Raw genomic sequence first — 20,703 nt, 5'->3', positions numbered from 1 at the left:
CGGTTTCACGTGTCTGGACCCAAAAGTTGACGAGTCACAATGGAAGCAGAGGATTCAGGTGCTTACTTAGCGGCTAGAATATTGCTATCAGCTGGAACGGTGAGGAATACACGCCGAGAGATGCTCACCATCAATACGCAGACCATCGATCCCGTACTCTTGGACAAGAGACTGAATCCATTCTCCATAGGCAGATATCACCACTGGGTCCTCGGTGTTCACGTCAGGCAGCGCGACCTTGGTGTCGCCAAGCCAACATTCTTGAATGCTCGTGATGTTGTTCCAATCCACGGGACAATACGGGTGATATTGAGACTCGTCAAACGTTTCAGCATGCGGCTCGTACGCGAACAGGCATGCATGCAACCGACCTGATCCTTGAACATATACGTGGACAAATCAGGCGTCGTCGATGTTGCCATCACGTTATTCGCAACAACGTCGACCATCAGAAACCTTCGAGAGATGGAAGCTTCAGTTGCGAGTACGCCAAGGGGGCAGATCTGCTCACATGTTACGGCGGTGCAGTTCATCAGAGAGCGCCTTCAGATCGTCAGAAGTGCCATAACGACTGTTCAGCTTGGTTGCATCTGCGACCCAGTAGCCGTGGTAGGGATCGCCGTACGCAGTGCGCGGGCCTTCGTAGTTTTGGGAGACGGGACTGATCCAGACTATATGCGCGTAAAATGCTCTCAATCACGGTCGGCGGGCAAGACAGCGGTGAGCGGCACTCACTGGCGGTGAACCCGGCATCTTGGATGTAGTCCAGGTTTTCACGGATGGTGTTCCACGTCCCTCCGCACCAGGTCTGCTGGCCAGGATCACACGCATTAGTATTTGCCCCGGAGGGGAGAGCGTAACGGTCCGTGATTATTCTGCGCGACTGTTAGAGCGACAGGAGCTTCCCTTGTGAAGGTGCGTACTGGTATATAGACCGGCCTCTCCATTCGGCCGCGGTTGCGGCGAGTGCAGAGCCCATGAGGGAGAGAACGAACGACGCAGTAAGGGCATGCATTATGAACCGGCAAGGGTACGCCGAGGCTTAAAAATGAGTGTAGTGTCGGGAGGTGACTAAGTCTGATATTAGAGAGCGTAGACGAGAGGGAGCGACTGAAGGGGCCCTTGACCAGCACGGACTACGCTTGCGACGGTGTACCGTGTTGGCAGAGACGTTGGGAGAGTGTGTGCAAGAGGTAAAAAAGGGCCCTGCCAGGAGAGTCGGAGGCGAGGCCATATGTATTTCTTGATGTTTGGATCATGTGTACACCGAAGCCATGCAACCGTTCCGTCGGCGAGTGGCAGCTATTTTTGATTAGCCTTTCGCCTCCTTGGTGAAACGCTGAGTCCGCCTCGGGATCAAGTACACAAACGGGACTCCTGCGGTCGTTTTCAGGTGCTCTAGCAGAGCTCCTGCTGATTCCTGTGGGATTTCAGTGCAGATGTGGGGTAAGTATTGGATATAACCCTTTAGTTGACAGATCTGCGGTGGCTGTCTGGGGCTGTCTGGGGACTGCCAGAGGGTGCCCAGTACGTACCGATTGCATTTTCGGCAGTAGAGCACCACGTGGGAACGATGTAGCAAGTGAACCCGATTTGGCGCTCGCCGCTACGACCGCAACATACGTACTGTACACCAGTCCGTACACTCGACGACCGGCACATTCGAACCCATCTCGAAGCTCTTCGTTGCTGCAAGTTGGCAGAAGTCGGCTTGCCTTTGACGCGTAATACCTGTTGACCTCTCTTGGTAAGACGCACAACGCGTTGATCGCAGAACCGCATGTCTAGTCACCTTGAACCTCAGTCATTCACAAGGTTTGGATGGGTGGTCTGTGCATGGGTTCTGGTGGTTTCATTCCAGGTATGATCTCTGAAGCAAGACATCTCTCGCGAAGGCATCCCCTGCCCAGAATCTGAACTCATTCTTCAAGTATGGCTACCACATTTCCACGCTTAATCAAATCCAAGCCGTCCTCACATGCAGGGGACGCGATGCCTCCATCCCATTTTACTACGGCCTCCCGTCATGCATACCCATGTCGGACAGCACCTTTTCCGTTGTAACCTCAGTGTTCACCGTCGGTGGCCTCATGGGCAGCTTGGTCGCAAATCTTATTCTGGACCGCTATGGCCGCAAGGGCGCTGTGCGAGCCAGTGGCGCGCTCTTTGCCCTTGGTGCAGGGTTGATGACCATCTCGGCATCTATCGGCCTTCTGATGTTTGGAAGGTGAACGGTCCTGTTTGCTCGAGGATCCAAGTGGGAGCGCTGATCCCGAATTGCAGAGTGCTAGCAGGCGCCGGTGCTGGGATCGGCCTCTGTGTTGGCCCAATTTATCTGTCGGAACTGGCACCTCCGAGAATCAAAGGCAGTGTCGGTGAGGGTCACTCGCACACACGGTGCTCTATGCTGTGATGTTGATAGCATGTGTGCGCGAAAGGTGTTCTGACGCAGCTCGCCATCGTTATTGGCATCATGGTCACACAAGCCATGGGGCTTCAGATGGCCACCCCTACACAATGGCGCTTCGTTCTCATGTTCTCCTCTGGCTTATCCGTCGCACAGCTCCTTGTCAGTCCGCTCGTAGTGGAAACTCCCGTTTGGCTGAAGAGGAGAGGGGAGCTGGCTGACCTCAAAGCGGTTGAACAACGCCTTTGGAAGTACGACGTGTCAGATGCTGACAGTAAGCTCATGGAAATTTACGAGGCGACTCGCTTGATTTGCAACAGCTGATCTGTATAGACTCTGCTGCTGATGTCGAAGATCCTCTGCTCGAAGAAGGCGAGGAAGAGGAGGAGGATCACCCCAGTTTGGCAGCGGAACGAACACATTCCGTATCCGTCTTCCAGCTGCTCACCGCTAGGCAGCTTCGTCGACCTTTCTTCGTCGCGTCCTTTGGTATGCTTGCACAGCAGCTGTCAGGCATCAACGCGGGTAACAAATAGCTCCCTCGCTTTCCACGACTAAGGGTTGTAAGTTGACCCTTTGATAGTGCTCTACTACAGCAACGACATTCTATCCAAATCTTTACCGGACATGGGACCCTACATCTCTTTGGGGATCACCATTGTGAATGTTCTGATGACAGCACCACCTATCTTCCTCATCGAGGTATCTGAAGTTGACACTCAACTCATCGAATGATGTTGATTCATGTGACATGTAGCGATGGGGACGACGGACACTTTTATTACTGTCCTCAGTGGGAGCCGTCTTGTCACTGATCCTCGTCGGCTACGGACTGGATTCGAGTGCGGTGACGCTTGCGAGCGTGGCCATTATGACCTTCGTCACGTACGTTCCAAAGAAACATATCAGTGCGGATCTTGCTCACGAGATTCTCACAGGTCGTTCGCTACAGGATTGGGTCCCGTTCCATTCGTCATCATTCCGGAAGTATCTCCGTCGAATGTATGCGTTCATTTCTCCTCCACACAGTACTCTCTGTGAGTTGGATAGTAGATACTGACTGCTCCGGTTATTCAGGCCGTGGCAGCCTTATCATCCGTAGCACTCTCACTTAATTGTAAGTTTATCCGATTCACTGAGGACGCATGATTGACCACATGATGTCCAGGGGTCGCAAATTTCTTCGTCGGCCTCGTATTTCTTCCCCTCCGGAATATCCTGTCTGGGGGTGATGTGGAGCGCGAGGGGAGAGTGTTCTACGTGTTTGCTGCTGCTCTGAGTTTATCGACATTGGGCTTGCTGAGAAGCTACCGGGGATAACATTTTCGGGGTTTTGTTCTTCTTGAGGGGATTTTTCAGTCTCATGATGAAATATCTTGGTGGTGGATGGCATTAATAAGGTCTTGCCAGTACTAGTCGTTTGTAGCATTTTGTTGGTCCGAGTCGAAGAAGTTCGAACAGATAGTAGTGACGTGATCCACTTGTGTCAAGGTCCGCGTCATTCAGTGCTTGTTCTTGTTGCACAACACATCTGCACCCCGAATATATCGACCGCCGCCCACCCACACAATATGACGACCATCACAGACATCCAGTCCAAGGCCCAGCTTGATGCTCTGCTCGAGCAACGGAAAGACAGCCTCGTCGTGATTGATTTTCACGCAACCTGGTGCGGTACGTCCTCCGTGCACTCTGCCATCGGCGAGTTTCCCTGAGTCAAGAAATTTGCGGCACACATCACTCTGTGTATAGGACCCTGCCATGCCATCGCTCCCCGCTTCAACGAGCTCAGCCGCGAGTTCACGAGCGCTGCCTTCGTGCGTGTCGACGTCGACCAGGTGCCCGAGGTGGCGCAGCAGTACTCCGTCAGCGCGATGCCGACGTTTTTGTTCATCAGGAACAAGGGCGTGGTCGCCACGGTGAGCTACATGCCCTCGTGTATAGGATGCCTAGAGACTGATTCATTGTCGACCTGTACAGTTGAAGGGAGCGATGCCTAAGCAGCTCGAAGATCTCGTCCTCGCTCACAGTCAAGCGCCTGCAGCCGCGTCTTCCTCTGCTGCTGCTGCTTCCTCCAGCTCTGGCTCAAATGGCGCTTCATCCGACGTACGTACTGTACGCTAATCCGCGATCGTCGCAGGGAGCTGATGGCTTCGCACCCTCAGCCATCACTGCTCGAGCATCTCGACCTGAGCCAAGTCAACTGTCTCAACGAAGCCGCAACCCATACCCTCAAAGGCATTGTCTCACAAAAGAAGTTTAACACCACCAAAGAATTTTTGTTGAGCGACGCCGATGAGCAGCTCCTCTTGAACATCGAGGTGTGTGTTCATCGTCGTCTTGTTCTGTCAAGCACAAGATAGTCAGTTCTGACGTGTGCGCAATATAGTTCAACCAGGTGGTCCGGGTGCGCTCAATTGTCATCCAGTCCTCAATCCTTGCCCAAGCACCAAAGAGCATCAAGCTGTTTGTGAATCGGCCGTCGCTCGGGTTCGACGATGTCGAAGATGCCCAGGAACCCGAAGCCGCTCAGGTATTGGAACTCACAGAGGAGCAGGTCAAAGAAGGGAAGCCTATTCAGTTGAGATTCGTGCGGTTCCAGGCAGTCAACAGTCTTCATGTGCGTTTTCCCTGCACGCGTGCGAACGATCACTCATACGATGCTCATGATCTGTGTATAGATTTTCGTGGCATCAAACCAAGGTGGAGAAGATGAGACGCGCATCGACGCTGTCGACGTTTTTGGTATTCTTTCGGGGTGTGTATTTCCGTTCGTTGATGTTAGATGGCATGAATCTGAATATAATTCACAGCGTTACGAGAGACCTTAGTGGCCTGAGGAAAACAGATGACTAGTGGATGTATATGACACCTTTGTATTTGATAGTCTTGTTTTGATCTATAGAGAAATGTCAAGATGACCGGCTATGCTTAGCGCTCAATGTGTCACCGCGGAAAGTACATGTCATTGTACGTCTCGATTTTTTTTCTTGCAAGATATCATAGGTTACATATGTCAAGATAATTAATACATTGGCAACTTGGAAGACCTCGGAGCACAAGCGATGGGCGGGCCAACTATGCTCGCCGATCGCAAACTTTCTTATGGCCCTTCCAATGCTCCTTCTGACAAGAGTAGTCACAGTACCTGCACAGTGCAATCGGTCAAGAGCAGATATTTAGTGGGACATCGACGAAGCGAACCTCGCTTTTTCGCACCCCTTGCATTTCTTCAAGAGCGCGCTCGGGTTTCTGCACCATGAACAACGGTAAAGCTCTACATCGCTGAAGTTGATCTTCGGATGAAGATATCCTTGATCATCTTCGTGCTGGTGGCCTCCCGCAATATCCGGATCTTCGATTTCGACCTTCTCGAGCCAAACGGCGAGGTCATCCTCGGCAGCGGCCGCAGAAATGTCAGATGGCATGGTCTCGGAGAACTGGGGGATGTGAGTATCCCACTCCTTCCACGCCTGTTCCATACGGTCGATGATGGTGGTGCACGTCAGGCGCATCTGGGTCTTGCTGATCGGACGTGAGAGGAAAGTAGAAAAATCGTCTGCAAGCTGCAGCTTCCCTTTCAGTTCCTGAACAGCGGGGAAACCCCAATAACAAGATAGTAAGATGAAGTCGATAAGTGGGCTGCGCAATTCTGACCTTGAGTTCCCTATTATCCGCGTGGAGTTCATGGCCTTTGACGAGGAGCATCGAGAGTAGGTTGATATACAAGACGCTCTTCATGCTGCGTGTATCCGGGGGTGCCTCTTGAATATAGGTGTGAGAATCTTCCATGGCGCACATGGCGAGCGCAAAACCCTCTGCCAGGTTATGCCCCACATTCATGGCTTCGTCCAATTTGGCCAACGCGAGGGTCATCGCGTGCTCGGCTGCTCGATAGATAAGACCAAACCGCACGTAATCGGACATGTTGGGGCACTTCATCCCCTGCTTTGCGATGCGGAGACCATCCACGGTGTCGGCACCCAACGTGAGCACGTAGTACCAAAATCCAACGTGTGGGCTGCGCTCTATGGCTTTGCGGGCCATGGCATGAGCTTCAGGCAGGCGAGACTTTATGATCAGATATTTCAGCTGGACAATGTCCGCCTTGTCTAGCTCGCCTGCGGAACCATGATCGTGAAGTGCTTTTGCTGCGAGCGGGAGTGAATCTATCCACCATATGAACGGCAGTCCTATGCTCCTTATCTCCCGCTTTCCCGTGCGTGGATCCTCCACCTCCCATGCGCCTTGACTGATGGAGTACTCCGTTCGAAGGATGTACTCCGCAAACTTTAGCCCGAGCGCATGAAAGTCACGATCTTTCGTGATGTCCGCCATCGCTACCTGGAAGTCGCGCATTGTGTTGACGAGCGTGTATGTTTCGCAGCGCGGCATGCCATAGTTCATCAGCACATCTGTGAGGTTGTCTGGCCAGCGTTTGCCAACGGCTTCAACATACTTCCTCGGATCCAGACGGGTGTCTTCAATTTCGTTGTCTTTATAGTATAGTCGTAGAATGCCACCAAGGCCCGTAGCCCGAGTACGAATGTCGGCATCTCTCGTACACGCGACAAGCAGGTTGACAACGCTGGGGATGGCGTGAAACTCTCTGTGGCAATGTTGTGCAGCACCGGATAGGAGCACAAGAGAATGATCAAAAAGCATCTGCGGTACTTGGGGCTTGCGGATGAAAGAGATTATCGTGCGAACCAGCCGCGGAACATGGACAAGTGGCAGCAGCTTAGGGTCAGGAGGTTGCTCGTTATTGGTGACGCTCGCTACACTGTGCGATAGCACTGTGATCGTTAGCTCAACCGCTTTCATGTCATGCGGCTGTTCATCGAGCAGTTGCAAGAAAACGGAGGTCTTTTTTGCGATCTGGAGACGGACGTCTATACCTCCATGATGGGTGACGGAGCTGAGAGCCTGTAGAGCAATATGACAGCATACGGGCCGATCCAGCAAGGGTATCACCATCGCCATGAAGTCTAAAGACAGAGGCGTCGACCTTGACCGCTCATTGAGAGATCACAGAAACATACCAGCTTCTTTGAAGATACGATCCCTTAGAATCGTGTCTGCGGACATTTTCGCGTAAAGTGCAATAACGGCTCCTGCGAGTCGATCATTCTTGCTGCTACGGGCGAATGAGTAGAGAAGGTTGAGAGTGCGCGATATATCGTCAAAATTCTTGTGCAGCTTCTTGAACCCGCTGCGGGTGACCATATCTAATATCAGAAGGGTGAAGCAAGACAATAGTGTAAATTTTTGCTGATGGTCTCTTTTGTCAAAGAACAAAGGATCGAGGAAGCGGAGGCGGAATCTCTAGTCACTTAGAGGAAATCGAGCCTTCAACCGTTCCAAGGCGCGGCGGATCACGATGGAGATTAAATGACATACCGGGTAAGTCAAGCATGGCACATAGAATATCTACAACATTGGACCATCCCTCTGCGTGATAGACGCTCTCTAAGAATTCGTCTGGAGGGACATATTCCGACGACTGAGCGCCTGAAATGCTAACGCGCGCGGGCTTGGGGCGGTTGGCTTTTGATTTTTTCTTCTTTGCTGAGCCTGGCATGGTGAGTGTGCAAAACGCCTGAAAAAGCGACCGTAAGTAAATTAGAGAATCGAGGATCTTTATACGTCAAACAAACCCAAATGCCTCTTTTCCCACGAGAAATTAAACGTTCCGTATGCAGCTACTAGCAGTAGTTCCATGTTTGTAAGCTTTATTCTAATAACTTGTTCCAAAGTCTGACAGTGGGAAATAAGCATGTTTCTGTCGATTATTATGCTTGTGCTACGGGGTGGCAGGCTGGTGTCGATCGTACAGCAGGGAGATACAGGACGTGCGAAAGTGTGAGAGTCGGTCGAACCGACTTGGCCGAAAGCGGTAATAAGCAGGTGTTGCTGGTCACCGTGCCCAAAAGGACTACTTGGAACTGGTTTTCCTGACTTTATCACCTCTCCGTCCTCGAACGCCGTTACCACAAATATGGCAGAATCACAGCGCAAGGAAACTGACGCCTTCTTCTCATTTTTCGCCTCGTTTGATCTTACCAGACCGGTGACGACCGTCTCCGACCTGAGCGATGGTGCCGCGCTCATCGAGATCCTTTCCACTATGTGAGAGCAGGTGTCTAAGCAATTCTGTTTCTTCGGCTGATCTCCTATATTCTATGAAATAGAGATGCAGAGTACTTCCGTCAGCCTACACGGCCTTCCGCTCAACCCTCGGACAACTGGGTCTTGCGATTCAGTGCCCTGAAACGGGTCTACCGTCTCATGACACAGTACTTCTCGGACGTCTTACGCCAACCCACAAGCGCATTGGACGTCCCAGATTTGCAGGCAATTGCAAAGGACCACAATGTTGCATCTACCTTGCTTATGTGCCGCCTCGCCATCGCCATCGCCGTGCAGTGCGAGAAGAATAAGGGCTTCATCGAAAAGATACAGGGATTGAGTGAGACCGATCAGCACTACTTAATGAAGGCCATCGAACAAGTGAGTATTGCATTGGCTTCGACAATGCGAGAGCTCGTAGTAACATCGTTGTAGGTCATGGTTAAGGTGAAATCGGCAGCTGGAGGTGGAAATGCTGGTGAAGCTAGTATGACCGAGTCAGTGCCTTTCTATCATGGTGGTCTATAAGTTGACGATCGGTGCAAACTTAGGGACGACCATTACTATCAGATCCAATCCGAACGTAGTCGCGTGCTAGCCGAAAAAGAGACCCTTGAGAAAGTGTACCAGACTCTATTGGAGGAACACCGCACTTTGCAGACCACTTACGACGATGCCGTCTCTGAAAAAAACGAGGCGCTTGCTCGTGCGCGGGAGGTCCAACGGGAGGTGGATAACCGGAGGAACGATAAAGCAGACGTCATGATGCGTGCTGAGATCGACCGGCTTCGCGTTGACCTGTGAGTAATAGTTTCTTCGCTTATTCGCATCGCATACTCAAGTGAGTCATTATGTAGTCAGAAGAGCGAAGACAATCTTGCCGTGGCTGAGTCCGAAGTTGACAAGCAGACAAACATGGTATCTGACTTGACGCGCAGAGTAGAGGAGTTACAAGTACATGCAGATGAAGCGGCGAGGTTGAAGGATCAAGTGGACGAGTAAGTTTCCTCAATGGTACAAAGGGTATATTGATGTTGATCCTCAATAGGTATCGTCACGCAGCAGACCGGTTAGCCAAGACCGAAAATGTAATGGAGAAGTATAAGAAGAAACTCCAAGAGGGTGCCGATCTACGACAGCATGTCAAGGTAAGGCCTTTGCCTAATCATATATCACTCGGTATGGATACATATCCTTTACAGTCACTAGAGAAGCAGAATGCGGATCTTGTGGATAAGAATGCATCGCTCGAAGAGGAGTACCGCAAAGTCGCGGCTTTCAAGCCCCTCATGGAGTCTTACAAGAGCCAAATCGTCGATCTGGAAGGCAAAGCATCGACGAGGAATAAGGAACTCGACACCTTGCGATACGAACTGGAGCAGACAAAGACAAAACTGCGGATCACAGAGGAGGAAAGGGCGAAGGATTCCGAGACGTTGGAGCTCTACCAGGAGCGTGTACGTGAGCTTGAGTTGAGCTCCCATCGTCCCATCCCGTCCGCGAAACCTGCAAAAGCTCCGCGCATCAGTGACGTGGCCACCGACGAAGATGGCATAGCCACAGAAGAGCCGCTTGACTCGCACGAGGAAGTGAATATGGAGGAGGAAGCAATCAGTCAAGGTCTGGGTGGAGAGTTGGATGATGCGCTCACTGGAACCACCATGACCGATCTCAAACTTCAAGTCCGCAAGTTGCAACGCGAATTGGAAGCCGCTAAAACCAACCATTCCGACTCGAGTCGTGTACTTGTGCTCGAGAATTTGCTCGATGATGCGAACCGGATGAAGGCGAGGTATGAGGCTGACTATCTTGCTGCACATCGGGAGAAGTTGGTCCTGCAAAATGACCTCGAAGAGATTCGCAGCGGAAAGGCATTGGGTGACGGGTGAGTATATTTCGTGTTAAGCAGGGCTTCCCTCTCATATTATGTTTCTATGTCCAGCACCGAGGCTGCCATCGCTCTGCGTCAACGCTTGAACGAAACAGTGGATCAATTTGACGCTTTGCGCAAGGAGCATGCAGAACTCGAGGTCAAGTGTGAAAGCATGACCAAAGAATTGACGATCGCTAGATCAGACTGTCAGTTGCGTCTTGTGATATGTCATAGTCTGATGCTCATCCTGTTCTTTGTCAGTAAACTTGGTCAACAAGGACCAGCTTGAGATTCTTGCTTCGTTGCGGGAGTCCGTCAATGAAGACAAGACAGGCTTGGAGGCCGAGCTCGATCGGATGCGCAAACAATTGAAAGAGGCTGCCGAGAAGAACAAGATGCAGTTAGAGCAGATCAACGGCCTGCTGTTCGAAAAGGTGAACCTTCAAAGCGACGGGATTGGCCAGCGGGAGAAAATGCTACAGCGGGAGCGTGACTTTGGGTCAGTCATTTGGCATCCGATCTATATGTTAGAAATTCACTAGCTCACCCATGTTTTCTAGTGAACTTCGTGCGGCCATGGGCAAGGATGTTCCTGAAGATGTCAAATCTCGCGTCCTTTCACAGCATGAGGATAACGTACAGCTGAGGGAACAGCTCAAGACTACTCAGGAAAAGCTAGTGAAGGCCCGAGCTGTTAGTATCCTCCGCTCAGCATCTTATATGGGAGGTGTATATTCTGATCGATGCACCTGCAGTTCATCAAGTCACAGGACAAGCTTTTCAAAGAAGAGCAAGCGAAGTTGACTGGATCGGCCCCACCTGTTAGTTCGCTCCCACAACCCTTGTACATTCGAATCGCTTATCGACGTCCCTGATCAGGGTACCTTCGACGAGGCGGAAGGCAGCATTCGTTCCAAGGTCAAGATCTTAGAAGAGGAGGTTGCACGTACAAAGGTCTTCAATCCTTGCTTCATTTCTCTTTGTTTTCATGCTCATGTTGACATATCACAACTGCTAGCGACTTCTCAAGGAAGCCAATATCCGATATCGCAAAGAGCAGGAGCTGCTACTGGGCGCGGTACATAATCTCGGGATGCGTGCAGCGCGAGACCATTTGGGACATCCGCAACAGCAAGGTCGTCTGGGACCCACCAGCTGGTTAGGGCAGCAGCGCAGAAACGTGCGTATCTATCCAATCACTGCCGGGAAGGCCACTGACGGCGCTCTTTCTTTCCAGTTTGGCTCAAGTCTGCGGCGGTGAGCTGGTACCGGCACATCGTGTTCATTTGATTTCTTTCTCTAGGCTGCAAAGAGTCTGGTATCGTCGGGAGGGGTCCGGGATTCTTTGATACCCTTAGCGTATTCTCATCTACATCACTGACTGCATCACCCATGTCTGTATCACTTATTCCATTTCACTCATTTCGGACTTTTGTTGGATATCTTCCTTAGTACCAAGTAGAACTGTCGTATAGAATCATGTTCACGCTCTTTCTGTTCTGTGCGTTCAACATATGTAACCGGTTACGCGTAGCCAGTGTGCCAGAGCCAACGAGTGTAGACATCGCTATCTTCGACCACATACACAGCAGCGAGAGATGACTCAGGCAGGAGGTTCTGTGATTACATTTCTGCAATAAGGACTGACTTTTCTCTTCAAACACTCTCATTATACATCTTCACACAGCTCGGGCATGAGCGACATTGATGCCTCGAAGGCCGACATGCAACTCTACAAACCAGTGGCGACTATAGCCTCGGCCGTCATCGACGGCTCGCGCCTCGAAGGCGGGGGCCAACTCGTGCGCAATGCCGTCGCGCTCTCTGCGCTCATGTCCAAGCCGATTATCGTGCAAAACATTCGTCAAAATCGAGTCCCCCCGGGATTGAAGAAACAGCATCAGGCCGGTACGTCGCACCCGCTCGTACCTGCGCTTGTCCTGCCCCGCCCACTCTACCGCGACCCGCGCAGGCATACAGCTTGTTGGAGAGATTGCGTCCGCGACGCTCGCCGGAGTACGCGACTGCTCTACAGAGATCCACTTCCACCCGGGCGCGCTGCGCCTCTCGCGCGAGTACAAAGCCGATTCAAAGACGGCCGGCTCGACCGCGCTCCTTCTCCAAGTCGCACTGCCCACAATCCTCTTCTTCTCGGCTCCCACATCGCCGCCGACACGCCTCGTGCTGCGTGGGGGCACAAATGCGCTGCACGCGCCGCAGATCGACTACACGAGCGTCGTCCTGCTCCCATTCCTCCGCAGGCTCGGGCTCGAGCCGCATTTGGACGTGCGGAGGCGCGGGTACTGGCCCAAAGGCGGGGGCGAGGTCGAGTTCGCTCTGCCCCCAGTGCCGGGCCCGCTGCGCCCCGTGACGATGCTGACGCGCGGGGCTGTCCGTGCCGTACGCGGGCGCGCATATGTGTCGGGGGTGCCGGCGTTCCTGGCGCGGGAGATGCGGGACGCGGCGATGGCGTATCTTGTCTCGAGGGGTGTGGACGCGTCGGTGATCGATATCGAGGCCGTGCGTGAAAGGGACAAGGACGCGTTGGGGGGTGCATCGGGGATTTTTGTGTGGGCGGAGACGGTGGAGGGATGCTTGATCGCGGGCAGCGCTGTGGGAATGAAGTTGCTACATCCGAAGACGGTCGGGGAGGAGGCAGCAGAACTGTTGTGGAGGAATCTGGAGCACGGGGGGTGCGTCGATGAGTTCATGCAGGTGCGTTCTTTGAGTTATATTATTGGGAGTCATCTGCGGAGACGCGCTATGGGCAAATAGGACCAGATGATCATCTTTCTCGCTCTCGCGAAGGGCGAGTCAATCGTGAAGACAGGGCCGTTGACGTTGCACACGAAGTAAGTGGCTCTCTCACCCGGGACGTTCTCATTGACCCCTCTCGTTATTCATCAGGACGGCCATATGGGTTGCCGAGCAGCTCACCGACGCCAAGTTCGAAATCGAGGAGGATTCGTCGGGACAAGGTGTCCTCATCCGATGTCAAGGTATCGGTCTCACCGCCGAGCAAATACCACATACGAACAAAACAGAGGCTAGCCCACCACCACGTGCGAAAAGCCGCGTCTTATATGATTCCCTATCGAAACGCTGAGTACAAACAAGGATTTCAATCCATTATTATCCTGCGCACTGAGCAGGCTCGCCGACGACAGCCGCCGCGCGCGCGAAAATAATACATGTATAGCAAACTGTCCAGTACATATGGTGGAAATTAGATGCGCGACGGGAACCCCTGATCACCGATTCCAAGATAGAAGACTCATGTCTCCGAGCCGCCTGCGGGAAAGGGCACGTGAGTGGACAATGGCGAGAGCAAGGTGGGGAAAGGGGTACCTTGGCTTCAGGAGGTGTCGGATAGTACCTGTGACGGCGAGCAGAACGAAGAGACCGGCTGCAGCCACGTATGCCCAGCCGAGGAACGGGTTCTTCCCCCCCATCCACGATACCGTGGTGATGACTATCGACTTCGTTCCTGAGTAGGACCGCACTGGGAAGTCTGAAAAGAAGGGGATAACATGAGCTGAGATAAGACGGCACGATGAGCAGACGTACTCATGGTGACGTTGAGCTGATACCGGCCCTTGAGCAGTTTGTCGCCATCGTTCCTGCCGTAGAGCTTAGTGAACGTGGGGAGGCCGGCGGTGCGCATCCAATTCTGAAAGTGCTCGTTGGAGCGGAGGTCGGGTGGGGGCTTGTCCGTCGTGTAGCCATCGGGGAACTGGGCGGCCCAATTCGGAGGCGGAACAATCTCGTCAAGGTTATAGTCGGGGGAGTTCGTATATTTCTTTGCCTCTCCCGGCCAGGCGATGCCCTGCTCGCTGAACTGATACGAGTCCGTAGCGTTCTCAGAGGGGTTGAGCATCGTCAGGTTCGAAAACGTGTCTGCGGTAGTCTATCATGAGATGGTTGACGGTGAAGAAGGGGCGAATGGATCGAAGGAGGTATAGATACATGGACAGAGGTGGAAATGGAGCCTTACCGTTGAACATTGAGTTAGCGATCAAGCCGCATGGGTAGACGACTTTGTTGTCGAGGATGGCGACAGGCTTGCAGTTACCGTTGTGAAGATCGCTCGCCGTGCGGTTTTTCCCCTTAAGCTGGTCGGAGTCGTAACTCTGGACATATCGACGGTGATTTTGGTAGAAGTTGGTGAGCTTGTAGTAGAGGAGGACAGTGTGATCGAGATCGAATGGAACGTCGAACTGGACGATACACTGATTGCGAGCGGAGTTGTCTGTTGAGCTGTTTATGAAGGCATACTGGGGTGCGGTATATTGTGCATCGGACTGGGAGGAACGAAGGCGGTAGGTGTAGTGGGGAACATTGACAAGGTTGTTCTGCGCATCCGAAAGGGTGGACTGAGCGGTCAGAGTGTCACAGTCTGTGTAGTCGATGGTCATTTCTGTGACCTGTCGTGAATGAACAGAACAGTGAGTGAGTGGATCTGGAGTGGGAGAACGGGCGAGGACGCACGGTGCTGCTGCCCCACACGAGCAGACCGCCGATGGGGGCGAAAAGGATACCGATGATGAAGAGAGTGGGAAGGACTGCCTTTGGAGTGAGAATGGGCTGCCATGCCTTCAATCGTTGCTGCTTGAACGCAGTATCTGGAGGACGATGTCATGATACATAGGCGAGACTGAAGCGAGAACGACTGACTGGCCGGGCGCTTCCAGCTGCCCTTTTCCTTCTTTGGTTCCGAATTGTCGTTGGGGTCGGCGTTCTTCCGCCTGTTGAAGATGGCCATGAAGAGAGCAGAGGCCTCTGGGAGGACGCCTGAGGGAGAGAGATGATGGAGGGGTTGGTGAGAGTGCCGGACTGCTTGGGCCCACCCGGCTGACTACGTGATCTCGCTTGCCTCAGCGTCAAACCCGGCCACACACTGCCTTTGGGCAGTTGGGCGCTCACTGTCATCAGCGTCGCCGTCTGTCGCAGTCCCTACACAACTAGTCATATCGCATGCCGCTTGCGTGAATGATGTGCGGCCTGCGGGCCATCAACTGATTCAATATGCACAACATACTACCATAACTCATACGCCAATTAATAAGTAACAGAATATAACACTTTCTACGTGATCCACACCCCATAAGCGTCTAGCCTGCCCTCCGAAAGCAACCCGGCCGTGAGTGGCGCGCGCGCACCAATTGTACAAGGCCACACTGTCTCGCCGCACCGTCATACTACCGTCAAGTCCCATACCAGCATCCATCAATGACCTCCGAGGTGGTTAGAGCGTGGGGCTCGTCGGCTTATCCAAGTCGTCCAAGTGTGATGTGGTGGTCGATGAGGACGTAGGCGCGGAGTTTTGTCGGCGCTCCCTACGCAGGGAGCGCCGCAGGCGTGTTTGAGCCATGATCGTGGCAGATGGAGAAAGGACAGGAGCAGGGACAGCAGCCGGAGCAGGGCCGGGTTTATGCGTGGAAAGGCGAGCGGGCAGTCGTATCTTGAGTGAGGTGAAAGAGCCCGACGTCGAGGTAGAAGTCTGCGAATGAGCGGATTGTACGGGGGCCACCGCGCGGGGTGTCGCCCCTGCCGTCGCAGGGAGAGCGGGTGTAGAAGGTACAGTGATGGTGCTGGGTGCTGTGTGCACGGCGACGGGCTGATGTTTGGCGGCGAATAAGGCAAGAGGGCGGGCCGAAGTTTCGCCGTTAGTCAGCTGAGGGGAGGCTTGAGATTGCGAGGAGGGCGGAGCCGCGACCACAATCGCGTCCTTGGCACGTATACGAGAGGATCTGGAAGGTGTAGCATTAGTCGGAGCCGACTTCCGTGGTCTCCCAGGAGGCCTCTTCGCCTTGACTGGCGCGAGCGACTGGGTGGAGGCTGGATCGACGTCCATAAGGGTCGGAGCTGAATGAGAGAAGACTGACAAGCCTTCGTCGGCAGAATCCTCCAAGTCAAGCTGAATGACCTGTAGCATCGAAGAAATGCAGATGAGTGAGACGACGGCTGGAAGGCGGTAGTGCGGGCGCAAGTGAACGAAGACCTACGTATTTGACGTCCCGCTTGGATGCTCTAGATGGCTGTCTGCGTTCTGGCTCTGTTGCTTTCGGTTCCGTTTGAACATCGAATGGCTTCTTGAACAAGAGGGAATCCAGGTCTATGGGACTAGGCTCTCTTTTGATGGGTCTGCGTTCTGTCTGTTGCACTCGCTTTGATGCGCTCCTCCCCCGAAAGTGGCGGCCTGCAGAACTGACACGGGAATGTTGATCATTCTGTTCAACCAGGGTAGAAGGACCTGGCTGGTTAGATGCGTTTGACTGAGCTAACGATTGCACTTGGGTGAAGGGATTTGGCTGTACGGGGGGCTTCAGACTGACAGAAAGCCTCGGTGGAGCAGGAGGCTTTGACGGAACCAGCTGTGCTCGGGGATCTATATCTGTTTGGACGCCACCATCGACTAAGAGTCGTCGCATGCCATTCGTGACGAGTTTCACGGGCTCTGGAGTGGCCGTCGACGAAGAAATTTCGGATGACTTCATATCGAGCAACATCTACACAACGATATCATTAGCGTATGGGTAAGGTTGCTTGGTCGTCAGCCTCACCAACGCCGTCCGTAGATCCTCAGCTTGAAACGACTGAAACAGCAGCTGCGGCGGAGGAAATACTTGACCCGGATCCTCTACCTCTTCAAGGGAGCTGAGGGAGGTAAGAGGTGAAGACATGCCGCTCGTGGCACCAAAGTGTCTTAGGCAGATTGTCAGCAAGTAAAGGATAGATCAAGGCGCATATATGCTCACTGGTCAGGCGGATTTCGTACTTTGTTCAGTTTATTCCAGAAATCTAGCTTGATGATTCGTTCTGGGACTCGATACCGTCGACCGTTGATGAATACTTCATCAACAGAGACTCTAGTTTCATCAACAGGAGAAACTTCGGGCTCGACGATTTCAATATTGCCGTTGTTGACCTGACCGGGCTTGTTGATGTCTATTGGTGGGGCGTTCTGCTTGGGTATCCTGTGTTTTGGGAGCTGCAAGCAAGATTAGCCCCTCAATCCCATATCTGAGGTGGCTACTTACCAAGGTATTTTCAGCGTGGAGGGGACACATCCATTTTTTGTCGAACGGAGGCATGTTCATCAGAGGAGGGTCGAGGCAATCAAGGTGCCAGTGATTGGGGCAGTAGTCACAAGACACGATGCTCTTCCAGCTCTCGTTGCTGGATACGTACCCTTGAGCTGACCGAAGACGTTTAGCTGCAGGCGCAGTGACTGCCATCCCATCTGGAATCGCAGATGTGGCACATCGATAGCATAAAACTGGGTCTCCGTTTCTATCCTTGGTCCGATAAGGATCACGCTCCTCAAGCTGTCCATGCCGACTAAGATAGGAATTGGTTAGATGTTAGTAGTGAAAGAGAAGGCTGGGCTGACTTCAAACGAGGCGGTTTGACGGTGGACGTGTCCACATAGGCACCGCGTGCACTGGTACCGACTATTTCGCATGAGCTTCTCCGTGACGTGATCTATGAAGTATGAATATTTACTTACCACTTTTAAAAAATGTCCTTATTTCATCGGGGAGTTGGAACTCCACGGGAAGGGTGTTTTGAAGGTGTACGATAAGGGGTGACATGAAAGAAGGGGGAGGCTTGGGCGGAGGATTCTGTTGATGTTTGTCAGTCTTGTTCAAAGTCGAAAAGAGTTGTTCAACGCACTTGGCGAAGTTTACAGCTGGGACAATACCATCTGTCGTCACCTTCGGGAAGGTCTGAGTGCTCCATTGGGGGGTCAAGGCACCAAAAGTGATATGCTCGTGGGCACCCATCACAGTATACTAGTGAACCCAGCGAACGGCACGCCGAACAGTGATCTTCATTTCGCTGAGAGGATGTCATGATCAACGGCTTTCATAGAAGAGCTGTGGGGGCATACCACGAATGAGGTGGGGTTGGAGTCAGTCATCTGCAACGTGACAGTCGATGGCTCCTCCTTGACCCTGACTACAACCTTCTCCTTCCCTTTCCCCTTGTCTTTCTTCGATGCTCGGGAAGTTCCAGACATCGCGACAGGATCCTCCAAATGCGAAATGGAGTTGGAGCGGGAGAGCATGGGACCGTCCGAGTCCGCCGCTGCGAGGAAGGGATCGGAATCTGGAATATCTAACATAGCCGATGCCACCCCCTCGTTGACGACGATGCTGTCCTCTGAAGGATTGAGTGCGTTGAGCCCGCGTGCTGAGACCCGCTGCCCCCGATGGGACGAAAGCCTGCTTTGAGCACAGGGCGCCGTGTGACGTGGACGCATAAGAGCGTTTCAAGTGAACCGACAAGGGTTCCCCATGGGAGGAAGTGAAAAAAGTTCAACACAAAAGTTTTTAATGATAGCTTTGTGAGAGAAAAAATCACTACGTACCCTTTGTCAATCCTAGCTCGTTTCCGCCTGGGGCCCTCCACCGCCGGGTTCTGCTCCAAGCTGCCGACTGTGGGGCCAGTCGTGACCCCTCCGTAGGTAGTACCTGGGTCGTACTGAGGCAAGTAGGAGACGACAGGCATAGGTTTTCTAGGATCTCGCTTTGTAGCTGCCTGCTGCACAGAAGCGAGCGAAGGTGGCCCAGGGAGGATTTCTGTCGCCAAGGCTGGATCTCCAGAGTCAAGACCCGAGCGGGGCTGCTGCACTGCGGGTACTCCTGGCAACATATAAGCTGGGACATTCGCTACAGAGGTCATACCGTCCGACGACTGATTAGTCGATTCTCAACGAGAGAGGGGGATGCGGCTGTGACGCGTTGGCGACTAGACAAGTTGGTGGAGGTGTTTATAAGAGGCAGCTAGACAAGTCTGTGCAATGGTGGCGAATCATGACCATCGCAACTTATTCACACTATATATTACATGCAGCCAACACCATACTCACTACACCAGAACTAATGCATACAAGCGTACATCCAACATGTCATCAACCAGAAGGATATCTTTCTATAACAGCCTCCATCCTTTAATATTCTCAAGAGCGTCTCTCTTGCGCATCAATGTCACCCACAAAAGGGTCCAACCTGAATGCCACTCACATAGAAGAACGGTCCTGGTTGTATGAGAAGGACGACAACAGAGAGCTCGTGCGTTGAGAGCCCGAACGGCACAGGTTTTGTCGTTCATGTTGTGATTGCCGAGCGGTCTTTTCGAAAGATACGGTTGTGGATACCATGACAATGGGAAGATAACGAAAATTAAGTGCGAGAGTCATTGGAAGAGAACAACGGGCCAGGTAATCCAAACATGAACAGCCCATAAATGTCAGTTTCTGAGGACGATGAGCAGAAGACGGTCACCAGCCAGTAGAGATCACAAGAACGGTGTTCCCCAACACAGGTCGGGTAAGGGCAGAGGAGTTTTCCTTGAGAGTTCACCTGTACCTCGTGTTAGAACTTGTGAAGACCTATTGCGCCTGGGTGATGATATATATGGCTGGATGTACCTTGTTACTTGAGATTCTACATGGTGCATGATACTCGTCCTGCAGCTGACTTGACATAGGGTTCATCGCTGAAAGACCTACAAGGATATACAGGTAAGGATCCATTTGTGAGGAAGATGCACGATGAGATACCCCTATTATAGGTGGGGACGGCATAGCCTGACATAGCCTGGCATAACCATGAAAGATGGGCTTTGTCAAAAAAAAAATGATACACGCATACAGGTATTATTAGGGGCAGAGCATTATACACTTACCTGGGACGAGCTGGTTCATAAGTCTCCAATGCTGAACTCAACAGACAACTGAGCCTCATTGTACGTGCGCACATCTCATATGTCCGCGACTAGCCCCGACTGCCAAGACTCAGTGAGAAACAGCCATCGAGTACAGATACATTTTGCACACTGAACGAGTGCGTCGCCGAGGATAGCTTTCGTGATAGACCCAGTCAGAAGATTTGAGGCTAAGGTGATTCCTGGACGATGCGGCATACGCTGTATAGGACATAGATTGAGAACACAGTCGAGGTCAGAAACAGATGAAATGCTGAAGCGCTGATGCATCACCTTGGAAGAACGATCTTACACGTGGTTATCTTATCTTGACTGTACAACCGTAGACAACTGTACCGAAGCTGTACCGATGGCTCTATAACCCTTCTACAATTGGCCGCTATTGGCCGTTCGTTTCATCTTTCCGAACGGTCTGCTTTCTCCCAGCATCATGGATCGTCCGGACATGGTGTCAAGCTCAACGTCAGCGCTCATCAAACGTTTCAAGATGTGCCTCAAACGTGTCCCCCATCGTGAGCTCCCATTCGCAGTCTGGATTGCACGTCTATGACGCTTTGGTCTT

General features: G+C 52.5%; 8 protein-coding genes across 8 annotated transcripts; 4 read left to right on the top strand and 4 right to left on the bottom strand.

The window, feature by feature from the left end:
• Positions 1-219: 219 nt before the first annotated feature.
• HETIRDRAFT_145926 (glycoside hydrolase family 13 protein) lies at positions 220-1,542 on the bottom strand (the record flags this gene model as incomplete). The annotated part of the gene is made up of 5 exons (XM_009544191.1): positions 924-1,542; positions 736-875; positions 512-671; positions 372-456; positions 220-315 (listed from the first exon to the last, which is right to left on the bottom strand). Coding segments are annotated over exons 1-5 (573 nt in total), but the record flags the coding sequence as incomplete, so codon positions are not given.
• A 188-nt stretch (positions 1,543-1,730) lies between these two features.
• Positions 1,731-3,886, top strand: HETIRDRAFT_145927 (major facilitator superfamily). The gene is made up of 10 exons (XM_009544190.1): positions 1,731-1,861; positions 1,932-2,227; positions 2,284-2,375; positions 2,439-2,681; positions 2,741-2,932; positions 2,991-3,109; positions 3,165-3,292; positions 3,346-3,409; positions 3,485-3,524; positions 3,576-3,886. Exons 1-10 carry the CDS (start codon positions 1,781-1,783, stop codon positions 3,725-3,727), a joined length of 1,407 nt encoding a protein of 468 aa, XP_009542485.1. The 5' UTR covers positions 1,731-1,780; the 3' UTR covers positions 3,728-3,886.
• Positions 3,887-3,953: 67 nt separating this feature from the next.
• TRX4 (thioredoxin-like protein) lies at positions 3,954-5,340 on the top strand. Its single transcript, XM_009543556.1, has 7 exons — positions 3,954-4,081; positions 4,160-4,326; positions 4,388-4,513; positions 4,573-4,728; positions 4,797-5,027; positions 5,089-5,165; positions 5,221-5,340. The coding sequence occupies exons 1-7, from the start codon at positions 3,979-3,981 to the stop codon at positions 5,261-5,263; spliced, it is 903 nt and encodes a 300-aa protein (XP_009541851.1). The 5' UTR covers positions 3,954-3,978; the 3' UTR covers positions 5,264-5,340.
• A 267-nt stretch (positions 5,341-5,607) lies between these two features.
• Positions 5,608-7,985, bottom strand: HETIRDRAFT_236485 (uncharacterized protein; the record flags this gene model as incomplete). The annotated part of the gene is made up of 4 exons (XM_009544189.1): positions 5,608-5,994; positions 6,065-7,395; positions 7,450-7,635; positions 7,808-7,985. Coding segments are annotated over 4 exons (2,082 nt in total), but the record flags the coding sequence as incomplete, so codon positions are not given.
• Positions 7,986-8,362: 377 nt separating this feature from the next.
• Positions 8,363-11,945, top strand: HETIRDRAFT_379686 (uncharacterized protein). The gene is made up of 15 exons (XM_009544188.1): positions 8,363-8,536; positions 8,599-8,917; positions 8,972-9,033; positions 9,088-9,336; positions 9,394-9,534; positions 9,585-9,684; positions 9,739-10,063; positions 10,127-10,421; positions 10,479-10,615; positions 10,671-10,908; positions 10,970-11,102; positions 11,165-11,230; positions 11,289-11,363; positions 11,428-11,589; positions 11,647-11,945. Exons 1-15 carry the CDS (start codon positions 8,406-8,408, stop codon positions 11,668-11,670), a joined length of 2,457 nt encoding a protein of 818 aa, XP_009542483.1. The 5' UTR covers positions 8,363-8,405; the 3' UTR covers positions 11,671-11,945.
• A 111-nt stretch (positions 11,946-12,056) lies between these two features.
• HETIRDRAFT_379682 (uncharacterized protein) lies at positions 12,057-13,858 on the top strand. The gene is made up of 4 exons (XM_009544187.1): positions 12,057-12,317; positions 12,382-13,124; positions 13,185-13,261; positions 13,317-13,858. The coding sequence occupies exons 1-4, from the start codon at positions 12,104-12,106 to the stop codon at positions 13,513-13,515; spliced, it is 1,233 nt and encodes a 410-aa protein (XP_009542482.1). The 5' UTR covers positions 12,057-12,103; the 3' UTR covers positions 13,516-13,858.
• Positions 13,474-15,247, bottom strand: HETIRDRAFT_145932 (cell cycle control protein). The gene is made up of 6 exons (XM_009544186.1): positions 15,084-15,247; positions 14,898-15,031; positions 14,404-14,833; positions 13,977-14,306; positions 13,758-13,920; positions 13,474-13,700 (listed from the first exon to the last, which is right to left on the bottom strand). Exons 1-6 carry the CDS (start codon positions 15,169-15,171, stop codon positions 13,661-13,663), a joined length of 1,185 nt encoding a protein of 394 aa, XP_009542481.1. The 5' UTR covers positions 15,172-15,247; the 3' UTR covers positions 13,474-13,660.
• Positions 15,248-15,654: 407 nt separating this feature from the next.
• HETIRDRAFT_310118 (uncharacterized protein) lies at positions 15,655-19,097 on the bottom strand (the record flags this gene model as incomplete). The annotated part of the gene is made up of 10 exons (XM_009544185.1): positions 15,655-16,326; positions 16,415-16,918; positions 16,973-17,114; positions 17,168-17,400; positions 17,450-17,750; positions 17,803-17,863; positions 17,920-18,034; positions 18,087-18,251; positions 18,304-18,640; positions 18,784-19,097. 10 exons carry the CDS (start codon positions 19,095-19,097, stop codon positions 15,655-15,657), a joined length of 2,844 nt encoding a protein of 947 aa, XP_009542480.1.
• Positions 19,098-20,703: the final 1,606 nt, after the last annotated feature.

This window comes from Heterobasidion irregulare (assembly GCF_000320585.1).
Source record: "Heterobasidion irregulare TC 32-1 unplaced genomic scaffold scaffold_02, whole genome shotgun sequence".
In the NCBI taxonomy this organism is placed as follows: domain Eukaryota; kingdom Fungi; phylum Basidiomycota; class Agaricomycetes; order Russulales; family Bondarzewiaceae; genus Heterobasidion; species Heterobasidion irregulare.
Note: the sequence above shows the minus strand (reverse complement) of the source record. Positions and strands in the feature narration are given on the sequence as shown.